A 16,948-nucleotide genomic window follows, 5' to 3' on the forward strand; every position below is an offset into this window, starting at 1 on the left:
TATGGGATATGGCAAGTTCTTTTTTTTTCTTTTTTTAAATTTCGAGTCTCTTTTGAAGTAAAATAATTTTGTGTGGATTCTAGGCTAGAGCAAGAGCCCCTAATTCTCCCCTCTGAGTGTACTGTCCGGTCATGATAACCATACAGACACAGCATACTTTAAACATTGACTATTAATTTTGCTGTTGGGTGAGATTTATAGGTAAAAAAATTCTATATTAAACTGTATTAGCAAAAACAAAGACAAATGGCTGACATTATAGACTAAATAGTTAATAAGTTGCAAGTTTAATTGTGAACTAAGTTTTATTTGTTTAACCCTGTTTTTAAAAATCGAATAAGAACAACATTTTATATCAATGTAAATTATACAAGGGACTACTAATGTATGGCATTCGTTTGGGGTGGGGGAAGATTTTTCCCATATATTTCTTTAGTAGGCTCCAAGAATCATTATTCAATTGACAGTTCCCTTGTTATTTGAGAGTTACTATAAAAAAATCAACAGCTAAACTTGGAAGTACGCGTACTTTTTCCTGAACATATTGTGAGTAGACTTTGTTTATTTTTTCGACAATAATTAGAAAGAGAAAAAAGTGTGAGCTGACTGCTAAGAGTATAAAGAAAAGTGAAGAGAGAGAGAGAGCTGCTAGGGACCATCGACAATAACAGCTATTAATATTATTTCATATTTATTAACGATAAAAAGTCCCAATTGACAATTGTTATTTATTGACTATTGCAAAGATTTTTTTAAAGTAAATATAATTAAAAGAGTGCACCATGACTATGGAAGTGGATCTCCCGACATCCTCCTTAGTACTACCCATCTTAATCCGTCCTATTTTGACGCAGGTAATTGATTTGTTGAACAAGGATTTCAGATTTGTAAGGCTAGAGTTTCTGGGTTAATAACTTACTAATAATTAACAACGAAGCAGTGGTAGAAAAGTATCAGTAATTACTAATTATGGACATCTTGGTTTATTTATGTATAGCTTGGGGATGGAATTATGCACGCTCTACCCACTGGTAATACATTAAAAGTAAACATATCCGTTGATTTCATTCTTGATACTTATAAATTATACCAACAAAAACATATCAAATTTGAACGCTATATCAATGTTCCAATCTCATTTATTTTCTCTTACTAGTTTTAATGACCAAATTATTATTATTGAGACTTCGTGAAATTACCCTCACTAATATGTATTTCAAGATTTATTTTATGTCATACTTCTAAATGATGAGATTTAGAGCAACAACGAACATTTATATATATAAAAAAAGACATGGAGTTAAATTTGACATTGAATAATAATATCATAGATTCGTCACTTGTTGCTCATAGTACTTCTTCCCATTATTATTATTATTGTTTTTATTCTCAAATTGCTTGATGACTTCATCGATATCATCCTCCTCATTGTCATTATCAACAACTCTTTTGGGTGAATAACAAATCCTTTCCTCCGACTTGGAGCTCATATTTTCTTCTTCCTCCTCATCATAAGAGATATTTATTGTTTTAATCCCTGACGAAACAAGTTTAAATGCATCCGCACTTTGCCTCCGAAGAGCCAAGGCCCTCACTCTCAACTCCTCTTCTGCTTTAAGGAGAGAATCCTCCATCTGGTTTATAACTTCTCCAGCTTCTTCTACTCCTTTCACTGCTTTTTTAACGTCTTTATCAGCGGACTTGGATGCATATTTGTCATCCCACTTTGATTTCATCCATCGTCCAAATTTACTCATGAAATTACTACTTTCATTTGAATGGTTTGATGATTGAGGAGATTGTATTATGAGGGTTGGAGGACTTTTTCGTGGCGAAGAGATTGAGAGAGAAGCATTTCTTGGCTGCTGCTCCTGTTTTGAAGACTCCATTCTTGATGATATGTTCTCTTCATTTTCGCCCTGTCCTACTGAGGAGTGACGTCGACTATCAAGGATATCCTGAACCGTCTTTTTGGCGGAGTCGAGGTTTCGGACGGAATTCTGAAGTTTTAAAATTCCCTCCTGTTAATAGATTATAGAAGTAATTATGGATTAGCTTCTTGAGTTACTATTGAAAAATTCTAAAAATAATAATAATTAATACTGATTGCCATTGCTACAATATATAGTGATTATTTATCTTAGTGTTGGCTCATTATGATTAAAAGTGTTTTTTTCTACGTCGTATATGTATTTTTATACAACTAAGTATGATTAGACAAATGACACAAGAATCCACACTTCATAAAGACATGAAAATGATTAAATGTTAGTATTAGTAAGTTATTTAAATATATTTTAAGACAATTTCAAATTTCAAAACTCTCACAAACATAGAATTATCCAATACTTTGAGCAATTTTTCCGTGTTTTCTATCCCTTGCCCTTGTTGAGAGGAAGGTAGTGATTGGCGTCTCTTTCCAGCTTGTGTTGAAAAAACGGATTCCGTTGGTAGAGAGTCCGAGCGACTTCTTGATGTGTGACTCAATCCATCTGTCAAGTATTCATCTTCATCTCCTCCATCATTTAACATTTTTTGAGAGTCTGAACGGATTTTCCTTTGTAATAGTCTCCTTTCCATAATTTTAATCGTGTTTGATTATTAAGTATATGTATAATAAATATGTATCTGAAAGCTGTGAATCATGGTGTCAGTAAGTTAAGAGCTTATAGGTGTTTAATAATGTTACACTAAAATGATTTATAAGTCATATTGACATAGTATCACTGTGTATTTCTGAAAGAAGGTATGAGTGTGGATTGACTTACTTTTTATTTATCTATCCTCGTAGCTTTATGTCTAAGACTCTAAACTAAGCTTTGAAAGAAATTGCTTCCTCCCTTCATCATTATAAATTTATTTTTTCAAAAAAAATCAAATAATAATAACTGTTAAAATACTAATAGTAGTATTAATACTAATTAAAATAGTTGTGAAAAAGAAGTTTGGTGATGTATCAGGATTTTGTTTGTGGGAACAATTAATTCAGAGAATAAATAAGAGATGATATTCACGTTTACTGATTTGCTTTTCAAAATAAATATTAAATAGTAGTAGTATTAGTAGTTAAAGGAGATGTTGATGAATATAAGCCAAGGTATAAGGGCCTTTTGCTCTCGTTTTAAACTGCTCTCATTGGAGAGAATATCTTTTCAACAATTGCTATTCAATGATATTGATGATGATGATAAAACACCTGTTACTTCAATAATGCATATTATGTTATAATATCCGTATATTTTTAAGTATACTCATCTACTGCTTTATGTATGTACAATACAAAGATAGAAATATAGATCTGTAAGCACGCGGTCCATTATTTATACCTTGTCTCTTAACTAGAGATATCTTCAATTGATTATTTGTATTAAATATAAAAAATCTTGCTACACATCATCAACGTCCCCCCTCCGATTGTGTGGTCTTAAAGGGCCACTTAAAATTCAAAATAACAGCAAAACTCTGATAAAATTAACTTCTTTTTTGAAAAAATATTTTTTCTACATTCATGTTACCAAAAAAAAAAAAAAAAAAAAAAAAAAAAAAAAAAAAAAAAAAAAAAAAAATCAGAAAAGAGTTCAAACAAGGTTTATGGTCTTTGATTTTTTTTAAATATTAACCATTTAAAGATAAAAAACTTATAAATAATACTAAAAAAAGTCTCGAGTGGAAAGTTCATGTAATCAGGGGCAATGGTGTCTTAAGTTCATTTAAATAGTTTTTTGTTTTTTTTTGTACTTTTATTATATTTTACTTTAAAGGGGACGAACCCTTATTTTCTTATTTTACTCGATAAAGTAAGTTTGTAAATAAATCCACTCTAAGTTTATATGTGTGTTATCTTTAGATAGTTAAAATTTAAAAAAAATCCAAGACCATAAACCTTGATAAATTTAAGGGCAAAAACTAACGTTTACTTTCTTTTTTCATAACCAAATATATTTTTAAAGTAACATAAGTTTTGTTTAGCTATTTGATAGATTTTAATGATTTACTCAATTTGGCTATAATTGCTTTGGTGCACAAGATATCGCTTATCAAACGTTCATTAAAATGCGAGTTTCTTTATTTTTAAGACCTTAAAACTCACAATTGGTTTGAGTAAAGGATCCAAAATTTTATTTCTGAGCTGGTCTACTGTCAATTATACCACATATCAAATGTGAGTGAAATCCGTTTCCTTGTGAAAATTTATCATAGAATCACCCATATATATACAAATCTGTCGTTTGTAAAAAGAAGAATGTCATCCAAAAATATCATCTTTTATATACAAATATATAAAAGTCATCTAAAATTTATCATATCGTTTTGTCAAATTTTAAACATTTTGAATAATGATATGGCACTTAAAACACTGATATTTTCTCAGGTGGTAGGCAATGAAAAAAGTACTCTAAAAAGAATTATAAAGGAATAAAATAAATTTTAAGAAATGGTATAATCCAAGGTTAATAGAAATACAAGGTCAGACTATCATATAATTGGTCATGCTAGAATTTTCAATTTGATGTATCATACTTACTGTAGGGTAAGACAGACAGATTTTGAAAAAACAAACAAAAATTAAACCTATAATATTCTATGACGTCCCTATTGCTAAAATTATCAATTTTATGTGTTGTACCGACTCCTGAGCAAGACAGACAGATTTTGAGAAAACACGCAACCAATCTTTATGACGTCACTATTTACATTATTTACGCGTTATGGTATAAACTTGTATTTCTATTAGCCTTGATATAATCTAAGAAAATCATAGGCGTAGGAGACGAAGCAATTTAGGCAAATGTAGCAATCTCTGTGGATGATTCATCCATTAATGATAAAATCTCCTCCGTTTTCTGATTGAAAAATATACTTTTGTTGAAGTTTGATATCTTTAAAAGTATTTTGAACGTTATAGTTTTCATGTATGAATTTGCAATTAATTCAAATAAGTTCCATGGTTTCTTCACAAGCTCCACACTAGGTACAGTCGTAGCTTTTAAAATATTTTTTGAGTAATAGTGAGCCATTTAAAATTCAATATTTAATAAAAAAATATTTAACAATTTAAATGAGGGGAATAGTGGTTGGATGAGATATCGCTCTTCTGCATTTTTAACATCGTATTAGATTATTTGTTTTTGACTGGATTTTAAAGGAATTTGTCTCTATTTGACTGCGTATGTGAGTAGATAAATCCCATTAAAAGTATTAATGATTTTAACACTTATTTTTATATTTATTAATAAATATTACCTAATCTATGTACCTACATAAATTCAACTATGTTTATTATAGCTTGAACAAAGAGATGTTAAAGCCGCTCAAACCTTACGTTCTGCTTTATGCAAAGTGGAGGCCTCATATCCCGGTTTCTCCTATGACCTTGTCTCACACCTTGTTCAAAAGGCTGACCTTTCCTCTGTTGTGAACATGAATGAAAGTCTTCTACACCTTCAGGGTAGCATTTCCGATTCTGAATGTATCGAGTATAGATCCTCTAGGACGGAGGAACCCTTTCAAGAATTTAATAAGAAGTCTGCATCCCTAAAAAGAATTCTGTCTCGAATACCTGCTGAAATAACGGATCGAAAAACCTTTTTGGAGACAATCAAGTACATTTCTTGTGATTGTGTTTGAGTTATTCATGTTGAATCCATTTTTCCCTTCATTTTAGAGAAATAGCAAGTGCGATAAAGAAGCTACTGGATGCTGTTAATGATGTTAGTGCTTATATTCCGGGATCTCAAGGGAAACAAGCTCTGGATCAAAGGAAAAGGGAGTTTGTTAAGTATTCAAAACGATTTTCTCTTACTCTCAAGGAGTATTTTAAGGAGGGACAGTAAGTTTCGTTCGTATGTGATTGTGTATTTATTAATCATTAATTTATTGCAGACCTAATTCCGTCTTTACATCCGCTACCTATTTGATATTTCAAACCAATCAACTCATGCTCACTGTTAAAAATAGATGCGAATGAATTCAATTTCGTTTTCATTAGTAATTTTTTTGTCATCTTTATTCAAAAAGGTGATGATAACATATTAGGTCCCCAATCTGTATACTGATATATTGTCATAGGGTATTTTGTTCTAAAATATAATGAGTCTTAACATTTTGTATAAACCAAGATGGTAATTATTATTATTAAGAAGCCCTCATTAAAGAAATTTAATAAAATGTACGTTTTACATACATAAATATTTACGGTAGATGTACATACAAATGGCTTTAAATATCTGTTTTATAAAAGCATTTTAATCGGTACATATTTGATAAAACATATGAAAATTTAAAAAAAAATCAAATCATTTAAATATCATTACATATTCATATATATATATATTATTTCATTTAAAAAAATAAAAAAATTATATACAAATGTTATATTTTTCTCTGGTTGTAGAATTTATTTATTTTTAAATAGTATGAATAAACTTATGTATACGTTATTACAATTTTCTACTTATTCAATGCGTCGAAGAAGTGTTTGAATTAACTGTTGTCTTCAAATTTATGATTCAAATAGTTATTTTGATTTATGCAAGATTAGAATGATTACGAGTCATTTAAAAAAATCACCATCATTGTTTTTATGCTGTGAAGCCATCTTATATATTAATAATACAAAGTTTCTATGTATGTATATGTGTATCTTTTCCGTGAAGTCATTTTTAGGTATATCTTAGGACTATATCGATACTTGGTCTACGAAATAACCATGTAATCGAACGTGTGCGTCACATTACAAAAGAAAAGGGAGTGTAGATGTATGGAATTGTATAAAAACTATATTTAAAAATGAATGAAATCTTGCATAAACTTAGGTCAACTAATATTTTATGCAACTCTATACTATAAAATATGAGCCTTATTTTGACCAACGAGTGTGTGTATTTAAATTTTATTTTAAAAGATAAAAAAAAGGAAGTACATTCTATAAAATAATGAAGCATATTAGTAAAGAAATGGAAATGGCCAGTTATGTAAATCCAGCGTGTTTTTTAGCTGGCCTGTTAATTTGTAATTGGTAATATAAGGAATGTTCTTTTCCTTAGCAGTTGACATTATTATTGAATTCCTGAGTAGTGAACGTATTTTCCTAAATAGGTTCAATTATATTCAAAATCTGATTGAACATTCGTGTGTGCTGATCAAAGACGGAGTTATAATTGTAAGCCCTTGTTGGACTCACAGTTGAATTGGGTATCGACATAATAGTAATTCTAGGAAATTTCCTTTTTTCCTTCTTCTCTTGTAACAGCTGATTATTGCTGATCTAATGAAACGTCATGATTATTATTCTTTCTCTCCTCCTAAACATTCTTCAAACTTTCAAGGTTACTATGTTGATTTTTGGTTTCTTGCCCATGCCCATTCTACACTGGATTTTCATCATTGGACATAGCATTATATAAAATAATGAATGTGACTTTAGACTGGGATATGATAAATTTATTGATTATATTTCAGGCTAGAGGTATTGTTTAGTTATCATTTGGAGATATAATTAGGAGTTATGATCAGGGCCGTACGTCAGTATTGCGCTTTGTCCGCTTCAGCGGACCAAAAAAAAAAACCTTACTCAACCGTCTACCAATCATATAGGTATGTAAATATAGATGAATTAAGTCATAATTAATTATTAAAATCTATTATATATATGTAACTTATGACCAACTCATAATAGTACTGAGTCATTATAATAAAATTACATATTTGTAGCACGTCCACCCAAAAGGAAGCTAGATAATTTTTCTCAAAATTGAACATGGAATACATTTTCTCTGTAGTCAACAACAACAATATTCCCTCTGCAGAGGACTCTGAGACTAGCGACAATGTCCAGGAAGGTGAGAAGAGCAAGACTGAGGAGGCCCAGAGTACCCTGTTGTCTTCACGAGCCAGCTGGGTGACCCGATACTTACCGGGCGGGAGCCAAAGCGGAAGGACATCCAGACCAGAACCAGAGTGGAGACTGAGCGGGAAACTGTGCCTAAAGTCGAGAGAGATCATCCTCTACAGGCCAAGTTACAAACATACAGTCCTCAGATAGGTGAAAAATACTCCAGAGACTTTCAATATGATTGGTTCCGTAAGTTCCCGTGGCTAGAATATGACGAGGTTGAAAAGTCAGCCAAGTGTTTCGCCTGTTCCAAATTTTCCATTTCCAACCTTGGGAAATTTGAGTTCAAAACATGGAAAAACAGTTCCTCGTTGAAAGTTCATTCAACACAACAAAAATACAATGGGGACAGTACAAATTTTATACAACTTCATTGAAGGGTCACCAAAGAGGTCAGCAATCTACAAGTCGGTGAAGATAACAAGTAAAGATGAGGAGCATGCCAAGGTGATGACCCTGAAGAACCAGTCTGCTACACGCTGTATCTCTAGGGATGGTCAGAATCATGAAGACCCTCATAATAATGAGAAAAGATAAAGATACATTGTCGAGTTCAACAGCAACTTCTCTGCTCAACAGCATCTTTAGTCACGAATTTGTTTTCGGCATTGAACTGTTAAAGACACTCCTCAGACACACATCTAGCTTGTCAGATGAACTTCAAGGCAGAAAGGTTGACCTAACAAAGGCCCGGAAACACGTCAACCTAGTGATTAGGACTCTTGAAGATTTTAAGAATGAGAACATCTTTGAATCAATCTGGAAACTTGCTGAGTTGAAGTCGTCTGAGATGAAATCAGTATTTGACCAGGAGGACTCAATTAATTTGGAATTCAAGGAGGCGAAGATTCCAAGGAGAATAAAGTGGAAAGGAACAACTGAATCCTAATTCCGTGAAACACATTTCAATGTTACAATCAATAAGATTGTATTAGAGCTTGAGAGCAGATTTGCCACCGACGATACAAACATCACAATGGATCTCATTACAATCGTCAATGACAGTGAAGTGGAGACCTGTATCATTGAGCGTGTCGCCAATCACTACATACTTGAACTCGAGCAGCTCCAGTCAGACCATGCAATCTTCCAGCAATTCAAGGTTAATATTATCAAACCCGTTAATAATGATCGCTACCAACAACAATTGGCCGATTTGAACCATGCTATACGTCAAAAATGTCCAAAACATGAAACCAGGTAACACAAGGTAATTTTCCTTGATGACAACGCATCCCTCTATAGTTACCCACCAGCTTGTTGAATCGTACAACTGGGAACCTCTTGCTCATGCGCCTTACTCATCGGACCTGGCGCCTTCCGATTATAACTTTTTTGCATCGATGGGACGCCCACTCAATGATTTACACTTCAATTCTCATGCTGAAGTCAAAAAATGGATCGATGGCTGGTTTGCAGCCCAAGACGAAGATTTTTTTTTTTTTTTGAAAGGCAATCATAAATTGTCTGAAAGATGGGGAAAATGTATGCCTAACGAAGGCGCATACATTGAAAATTAAATTTGTAACCATTTTTTTAAAATCTGCTGTGCTTCCCAGTCCTTTTCTTGTTGCCTAACCCTGTTCTAGAAAGGACATAGCTAATAACTACCAAGGTCAATAGAAATACAAGGTTATACCATAATGTGTATACGAATGATGTTTGACAACCACCACGCTTTTAATATTGAGGTCATAGTAGATGAGTGGTTGCGTATTTTGTAAAATCTGTTTTTTTCCCCCAGCAGTTGGTACGATTCATTAAATTGAAAATTCGAGCAATACTGATGTCATAGAGTAAAAATGGTTGCGTGTTTTGTCAAAATCTGCCTGTCTTGCCCAGCAGTCGGTACAATTCATCAGATTGAAAATTCTAGCAAGCCCGATCACATGATGGTCGAACCTTGCGATATGTAATTAATTGCAGTGATTAGGTTCTTGCACTTAGGAATAATTCTTAGCATCTTCACCTATTGAGTTACTAATTTATTATATTATATACAAAATAATATATACGAAATGACTTTCCATAAAATGTAACGCAACTTAATATACATAAATAAATACGCAACTCCTCATGCCCTCCAAAGATTTTAAGGGAATATACATAAGGTTTTAAATAACATTAAATCTTTTTCAAAAAAACGAATATACACAATTTAGAAATCAATATTAAATCTAACAGTTTTCTTTCTATTCCGGTCACTCCTCCTCAACATTCTATGTTCTATGTTTTCTTCTCCAGATTTGAGATTCTCAGACAATATCCCTGATTTATTTAGCCTTAGGAACTTCATATTTCGAATCAATTCACGATTGTTCTTAATCAATATATATGATCTCCCATGATATCGGATGTCTTTGATCACGGCTTCAGTGTCCCATGTTTTGGAAATAGGGGTTTGTACCAATACATTGTTCCCAATCTAGAACTATGGTGGATCACCGTTTGAATTCTCGGTAGTTATTGTTTTCTTTCGTTTCTCATAAACATCATTTGAATCGATTTTTTCATAAGCATTAGGTAGTGTTGGCAAATAACCACGTTGTCTTCTGCTGAATATCATTTGCGCCGGACTAAATCCATCTACCCGGGGTGTATTTCTGCAAGCAAATAATTATATTCCTCCAATTGGGAATTGTATTCATCTGTTTGATCTGGATCTATGTCCATCAATTCCAATGATTCATAGGCTTTTTGAAGACGAATCCTTGCTTCATCTAGGAATAATTTACCTTCAGATGGTTTCCGTGCTAATAGGGACTTACACAAACTGTTTATGCCATTAACAGCTTTGGTTACTTGAGCCTTCTTACTAGGTGATCGCTTCCTTAAGTCATCGCCTCGTCCAACCATTTTCACTTATCAATTTTTATAACTTCAAATCCACGTAATATTTTTTTCAAATAAAAGTTTTTAAAGATCCTTAGCTGTAATTATCAGTAATTACCTACTGGGCCATGATATGTAGTTAATTGCAGTGACTAGGTTCTTGCACTTAGGAATAATTCTTCACTTCTATAACCTATCGAGTTACTTCTTTATTATATTATATACAATATAATATATACGAAATGGCTTTGCATAAAATGTAACGCAGCTTAGTATACATAAATAAACACGCAACACCTCACCTTGGTAGTTACTAGCTAATTCCTTTCGGCTGTTCAACATATCCTCTTTCAAGAGACAAAAAAAGCTGAAGTTTAGAGTAGGATGTGTGTGGCTGGAACTTATTATTATACGTCCTAGCTATCATTAATTATTTCTTTCGTATTTATATTATTCAATCCTAGGCTATGATTGTAAAATACCTATAAAGATAGCTAGGAGAAAGGCGCAGAACATATACATATAGAAGTCTAATAAGACAATATTGTGACTAATGTTGATAGTGGCTCCCTCATGCGCCCAGTGTATATAACTAATCTTATGAACAATCGCAATGATGATTTAAAGTATGACCTAAAAGGGTATTTATTGCAAATTTCTATGACAGGATATTAACATGTGACAACAATCACGAATGCTTTATAATTTTTAGTTTCTTTTGGTTCTTTTTGATATTTTTTTTTTTTGCTCGTTATTTATCTATTTGACTTTGGAGCGCTACTGTCGCGCATTTGCCAATAGCACTTGACCAATAGCTAGACATCTATATGCATATCCTCTGTGGACCAAGGTATCAGTCCTGAGGGCAGTTGAATGGTAAAAAAGATTAGACCGATAAAAAAAAGAATGAAGGGGGGGGGGGAGACTGATTAAGCAATCAGTCCTAGGACTGATCCAATACTAATATTCGTACTAAATTGCTATATAATGATAACAGGAATATTTTTTGTAAGATATGTGCAATACTTTTAATACATATCCAATATATAGGTATTTGTTTTAATAAAACATCAACATATTTAAATGAAAAAAACAGTCATAAGGACCGATCCTAAGATTGGACTGGACCAAATAAATAAGGAATGCCACAACAATAGTATCAACTCCATCTGATCTTCCCATCATTACTGGTGTTGTGTCGTTCATTATTTATTCTGTCCCGTCCAGTCTTAGCATCGTCTGTACTTGGAATTGTTTATAAAATATCGATTGTTATTAACCCAAATAAGATATATGAGAACATGGACAATATTTTTCTAAAAATATTAATTATTTCATCATAACGCCATATAAAACGAACCTCACATAGTTGTATAATTTATTTTATTGTAAAACAGAGTATTTAAAAAAGAAAAAAAAACTGTAATCATGTCAATGAGGGATGGACTTTACTTTTTTTAAGACTGACAAATTGAACTAGACAAGAAGGAATCGGAACTGATTATACCCAATACAACCTTAATCCTCCCTCCAATGTTTGTTTATCTCACTATGAATGCATAAATAGTAAATAACTAAAGATATCAGCGATAAATCTTTCAAACATAGATAAAAAATTATTTTCTATAAGATAACTATCACTGTTTATAAAAACAGTGTTGATTTTTTATATGGAATTTTACAATTTAATTAATTGAAGTGAGTCCCTCAAAACTTTTTTAACAAGATTGATTTATTAGAATATGAAAATCCTAAGAATTAAATTTTTCACAATAACATGTTAACTGATATCATTAGATAGATAGTTCCTCCAAATAATGGATAAATATTTTTTTCAAATTTTCAAAAATGACATCCCATTTTTACTACTCTAATTTAAGGTTATTTTATTTTAAAAAAATATATAGTTATTATAATCTTTAAGAGTAAGACTTATGCACCTTGCTCTAATAATAGAATGCCATCTTAAATGAATTATTAAATGATGGTTTTTGTAGATTTTTTTATTGCTTCTTTAAAAAAAAAAATTCTGTGTGAAAATGTACATTTTAGTTTTACAAAATACCTTCATTTCATTTTTTAAAACTAACTTCATAAGTAATAAAAAAATCCAACTCTAATAACCCATAGGGGGGTTTCATCCCGCCCCCATGTGGTCACTACCCAGGTTTAGCATTTAATATTCCTTGATAAAATTACGTGGTTCTATGATTTTGGCTAACTACTGGAAAATCTAACTCGTTTTGTTTTCATTGTAACTATTTAGTATTTTTTATTAACTACTAATTGAGTCATTTAGTAACTACATACTTTGCTCCGCCGCACTAATAAATGCGAGTGTAAACTGGAAACTTGTTTTTAAAAAGTTATATATTTTGTATTACTTAATCCACTTTCGATTGTTTTGTTTAAAAAAAAAGATAATTTTGAATTTATATAACTACAGATTTAAGTTCCCAATGTTAACCCTATAATCGCCACTACTCCCGACCATGTATTCCTTTGGTGTGGAATTAGAAAGAGAGACGTACAAATTAATAATTATATTCTACGTATTACTGGAACGAAGAACAAAGAGAAGATAAGCGTACGTAATTTAATAACTTGAGCAGTGTTTAGCTTAAATGCTCCTTCCTCCATGATTATTGTATAAGTTCTTTATTTGTGAATAAATCAATAAGATTCTATAAAGATAAGTATGATGGAAGGCAAGTAAAGAAAGAGAAAACCTAATCATCTTATAAATATCATTATTTTTCTCTATTGTATTAGTAGTTCTACTCTTCTTGAATTGAAGGAATGATGGAAGTGCTAAAAAATATTGGAGTTTTATTTTATATCGTAAATCCTTATGAGTCCCTCTTTGAAAAACCTGAGGATTTACCTAAACCAGATTGGATATCAAGAGCCATTCCTTATTTATATGGCAGCATCCTACTTGAAAGTATTGTATATACTGCCTTAGGACGTAAAAATGGGTAAATATACTGAGATGTTCGCAAGGGGAAGGGTCAGGAGCTTTAAATCTTGTTCCCTGCAAAATTGTCCTATACTTATATCTATTTACCATATAAATAAACTAAACTAGCTCCAAACAAAAATCATGCGAACGCCCATGAGCCATAGGTGGGGGTTTAAATTACTAAGAGGAGGACCATTTATAAAAATTACTTATTATGTAAATCTATGTATATATATTAAATCTTGAGAATCAAGGGGGGCTAACCCCTTGCAAACTCTGCCTTTGACATGGACCATGAATATTATACATATTATATCCCTTATGTAATTGAACTATTTTTGTTCATATTTCATTATAATTAGTCCTAGGTTCAATGATGGAATCAATTCCATTACTCATGGATCATACTTACTCATTCGAAATGCCATCATTAAAGGAATTACAAATATACCATACATTTATATCTACGAACATTATCGAATTTATGGGCTACCTTGGGACTCTGTTTGGACTTGGCTCATAACTATGGTAGCTATTGATTTTTGTTATTACTGGGTTCATCGTGCATCCCACGAAGTCGGGTTTCTGTGGTCTGCACATCAAGTTCACCATAGCTCTGAAGACTATGTTTTGACAACTGCCTTGAGACAATCTGTGTTTCAGGTAAAATAAATCAACTACCTTAGTATTAAAAATACATTTAAAAGTTAGAAATAGTCTTAAATAAATTGGCCACATTACCAACTTATTTTTTAATTAAATAGCAAAATTTAAACATAAACTGTGTCAACTCATATTCATCATTATGTAACCTATCGCTAATCCAATGATTTATTTATCTATATTAGGAATTTGGAGCCACGGTGTTCTATTTGCCTATGGCTTTTTTCATACCTCCAAGCCATAAACTTGTTCATGATCAATTTAATTTACTCTATCAATTCTGGATTCATACTGAGCTGATAAAAGATCTTGGGCCTCTCAACTATATTTTTAACATTCCAAGACATCATATGGTTCATCACGGAGCGAATCGATACTGTATTGATAAAAATTATGCTGGGTTTCTCATAATCTGGGATAGAATGTTTGGAACTTTTGAAGACCTAAGAACGGACGAAGAAATTGTTTATGGGCTTGTGGACCATCCTCAATTTTTCAACCCCATAAAACATCAATTGTATTATTATAAACTACTTTGGAACAAAGCTGCTACAATGGATAACTGGAAAGACAAAATATATTGTTTTGTCAAAGGCCCAGGATGGTTTCCAGGAACATCTTGGACTGGTGATTTGTCCTGTTTACCTGAAATACCCAAAAGGGAAAAGTACAATCCTTCAACATCATTCAGTACCAAGTTCTACATATTTACACATTTCAATGTGGCTCTTTATGTGCTTGAAGTATTTTCTAGAGTTGAAAGTAGTCTCTCCCAGTCTGTTTTTTTCGGAATTATTTCTCTTCTCATGGTTTCACTAACTAACTTTGGCTTTATTTGTGACAAACATCCTAAGGCATGGATATATGAGGCACTAAGGTGTTTATTGTTCTTGATAGGATATAACGTCTTTGGAGGAAGAAATGATGAGGGTGTATTGAGTTTTTATCCTATTCCTAGAATCCTAGTAAATGCTCTATTTATCATCTCTCTCATCTCCTCAGTTTTTAAACATTTTACCGTACAAATCCAACCAAAGCGTACTAAAGGGGAATAAGTAGAAGATACTTAATTGAAATATAATATAATTTTTTTTTTTTTTTTTCACTATATAAGTATTCTAATTAAGTTTTAATATACAAATTAAACATTTTGCAATTTTGTTTCCTTTGGGAGAAAGTAAGTCTAAATTTTATTTTGTATGTTTAAATAATGATAATAAAATTCACTTTTTACTGCAGTTTATAATTTAATATCACATTAGGAATTTAGCAGCTTAGTAATGTGTTGATTAGATTTTAGAAAGAATTATTTAAAAAATTTATAATTTTTCGTTTCAATTTCTGAGCTTTATTAAAAAGAAATTAGTTAAATGACTGAGGTTGAGGGCACATATGAGTTTTTTCAATATTTTTATGCATAACAATAATTTCGACATAATATTAGTCTATAGGCACTGTAAAAGCAATACAGTACTTTTATTTTATTGTTTTTATGAAAGTAAGTAGTTTCTAGGTACTCATTTGCAATATTGAAACAGTTTTCTTCTCCCAAGTATTTAATTAAATAAATTGGTTTGGTGATCACAAATGCAATTTTTATAGAAGGAAATTATTACCAAGGAAGGTGATATAAGATAATTATAGCTACCCTTGATTATTACGTTATTATTGCATTAATTTCCTATTATGAAAAAAAGGAGAAAAAGAAACATTTATGTTTTTAAAACTTTTTTTACTTTGAAAAGAATTAATTTGAAACATATGTTTACTATATTAATTATTATTTATAGATAAAAAAAATTGCCTGTACATTATTACCACATAAGTATAGATTGCTTGTGGGTGTTGATGTCGTGTAAGATCACGTCAACTGTTGAGTGACCCCGCTGTATGATATACTTATATATTCCTTGAAAATCAAGAAAAACCTCGAAAATAGCTGAGGCCATCTCGAGTCGATTGCAAACTCAACAAAAAGCTCTATATATTATTTACGGACTATAAGTAATATTCCGGAAAAAATATATATAATCCTGCAGACGCCCCTGATACTAGTTTAATTCGTGCCTAGACCGAACACGTAAGCTAAAAAAAATATATCACATAAGAAAGAAGTGTAAAAAAATTAAATCAGTTTTAGTCAAAAAATTAAAGTAATTAAACGAGGCAGTATCTTTATATGTTTTATTTATTAATTGGGTAGCTGTACTTCACTTTTCTTGTTTTTTTTTGCCAAATAACAGCTCTTATCTCAATAAGACTCGTATGTTGGGGCAATCGTATCGCAAGGTGTTATTGTACTAATTAATAAACATTTTTAACAATAAATAATAAATATTATTAAATTTGCTACTAAGGGAAGTTTACAATATTATTATTATTATTTTTTTTTTTCATACGTAGGAGAGACTGAGGAAAGTTAGGATTCAGAAGTAAATTAAAAACAATATTTTTACACCCTGATAATTTTGTTATTTTTGAATTTATGACAATACAATATGGTTATGTTTTGTGCAATTCGAAATTTCGTTTAACTAAGGGGAAAATATTTTCGAGCAATTAATTGCAATATTTTGATAAAACTAGTCAACAAGAGT

At 31.4% G+C, this 16,948-nt stretch overlaps 3 protein-coding genes and 1 long non-coding RNA gene across 5 annotated transcripts; 3 read left to right on the forward strand and 1 right to left on the reverse strand.

Annotated features, from left to right (window-relative positions):
- The first annotated feature begins 613 nt into the window (after window positions 1-613).
- Window positions 614-6,362, forward strand: Ccm3 (programmed cell death protein 10 Ccm3). The gene is made up of 4 exons (XM_040710023.2): window positions 614-854; window positions 5,287-5,603; window positions 5,666-5,830; window positions 5,884-6,362. The coding sequence occupies exons 1-4, from the start codon at window positions 783-785 to the stop codon at window positions 5,966-5,968; spliced, it is 639 nt and encodes a 212-aa protein (XP_040565957.1). The 5' UTR covers window positions 614-782; the 3' UTR covers window positions 5,969-6,362.
- LOC121115855 (uncharacterized) lies at window positions 1,196-3,260 on the reverse strand. Of its 2 annotated transcripts, none has more exons than XM_040710022.2 (3): window positions 2,769-3,260; window positions 2,350-2,635; window positions 1,196-2,021 (listed from the first exon to the last, which is right to left on the reverse strand). In XM_040710022.2, exons 2-3 carry the CDS (start codon window positions 2,578-2,580, stop codon window positions 1,326-1,328), a joined length of 927 nt encoding a protein of 308 aa, XP_040565956.1. In that variant the 5' UTR covers window positions 2,581-2,635; window positions 2,769-3,260; the 3' UTR covers window positions 1,196-1,325. The 2 variants fall into 2 exon arrangements, with proteins under 2 accessions (XP_040565956.1, XP_040565954.1); XM_040710020.2 differs by having other exon boundaries at window positions 2,329-2,635.
- Window positions 6,363-7,076: 714 nt separating the features above from the next.
- LOC139905208 (uncharacterized) lies at window positions 7,077-10,063 on the forward strand. Its single transcript, XR_011779801.1, has 2 exons — window positions 7,077-7,596; window positions 7,714-10,063. It is a non-coding gene; the product is annotated as an uncharacterized lncRNA (long non-coding RNA).
- A 2,937-nt stretch (window positions 10,064-13,000) lies between these two features.
- On the forward strand, window positions 13,001-15,589 carry LOC121115858 (alkylglycerol monooxygenase). The gene is made up of 4 exons (XM_040710024.2): window positions 13,001-13,434; window positions 13,502-13,704; window positions 14,051-14,351; window positions 14,537-15,589. Exons 2-4 carry the CDS (start codon window positions 13,526-13,528, stop codon window positions 15,404-15,406), a joined length of 1,350 nt encoding a protein of 449 aa, XP_040565958.1. The 5' UTR covers window positions 13,001-13,434; window positions 13,502-13,525; the 3' UTR covers window positions 15,407-15,589.
- The last annotated feature ends 1,359 nt before the right edge of the window (window positions 15,590-16,948 follow it).

The sequence above is a fragment of the Lepeophtheirus salmonis genome, chromosome 4 (genome assembly GCF_016086655.4).
Source record: "Lepeophtheirus salmonis chromosome 4, UVic_Lsal_1.4, whole genome shotgun sequence".
NCBI classification, from domain to species: domain Eukaryota; kingdom Metazoa; phylum Arthropoda; class Copepoda; order Siphonostomatoida; family Caligidae; genus Lepeophtheirus; species Lepeophtheirus salmonis.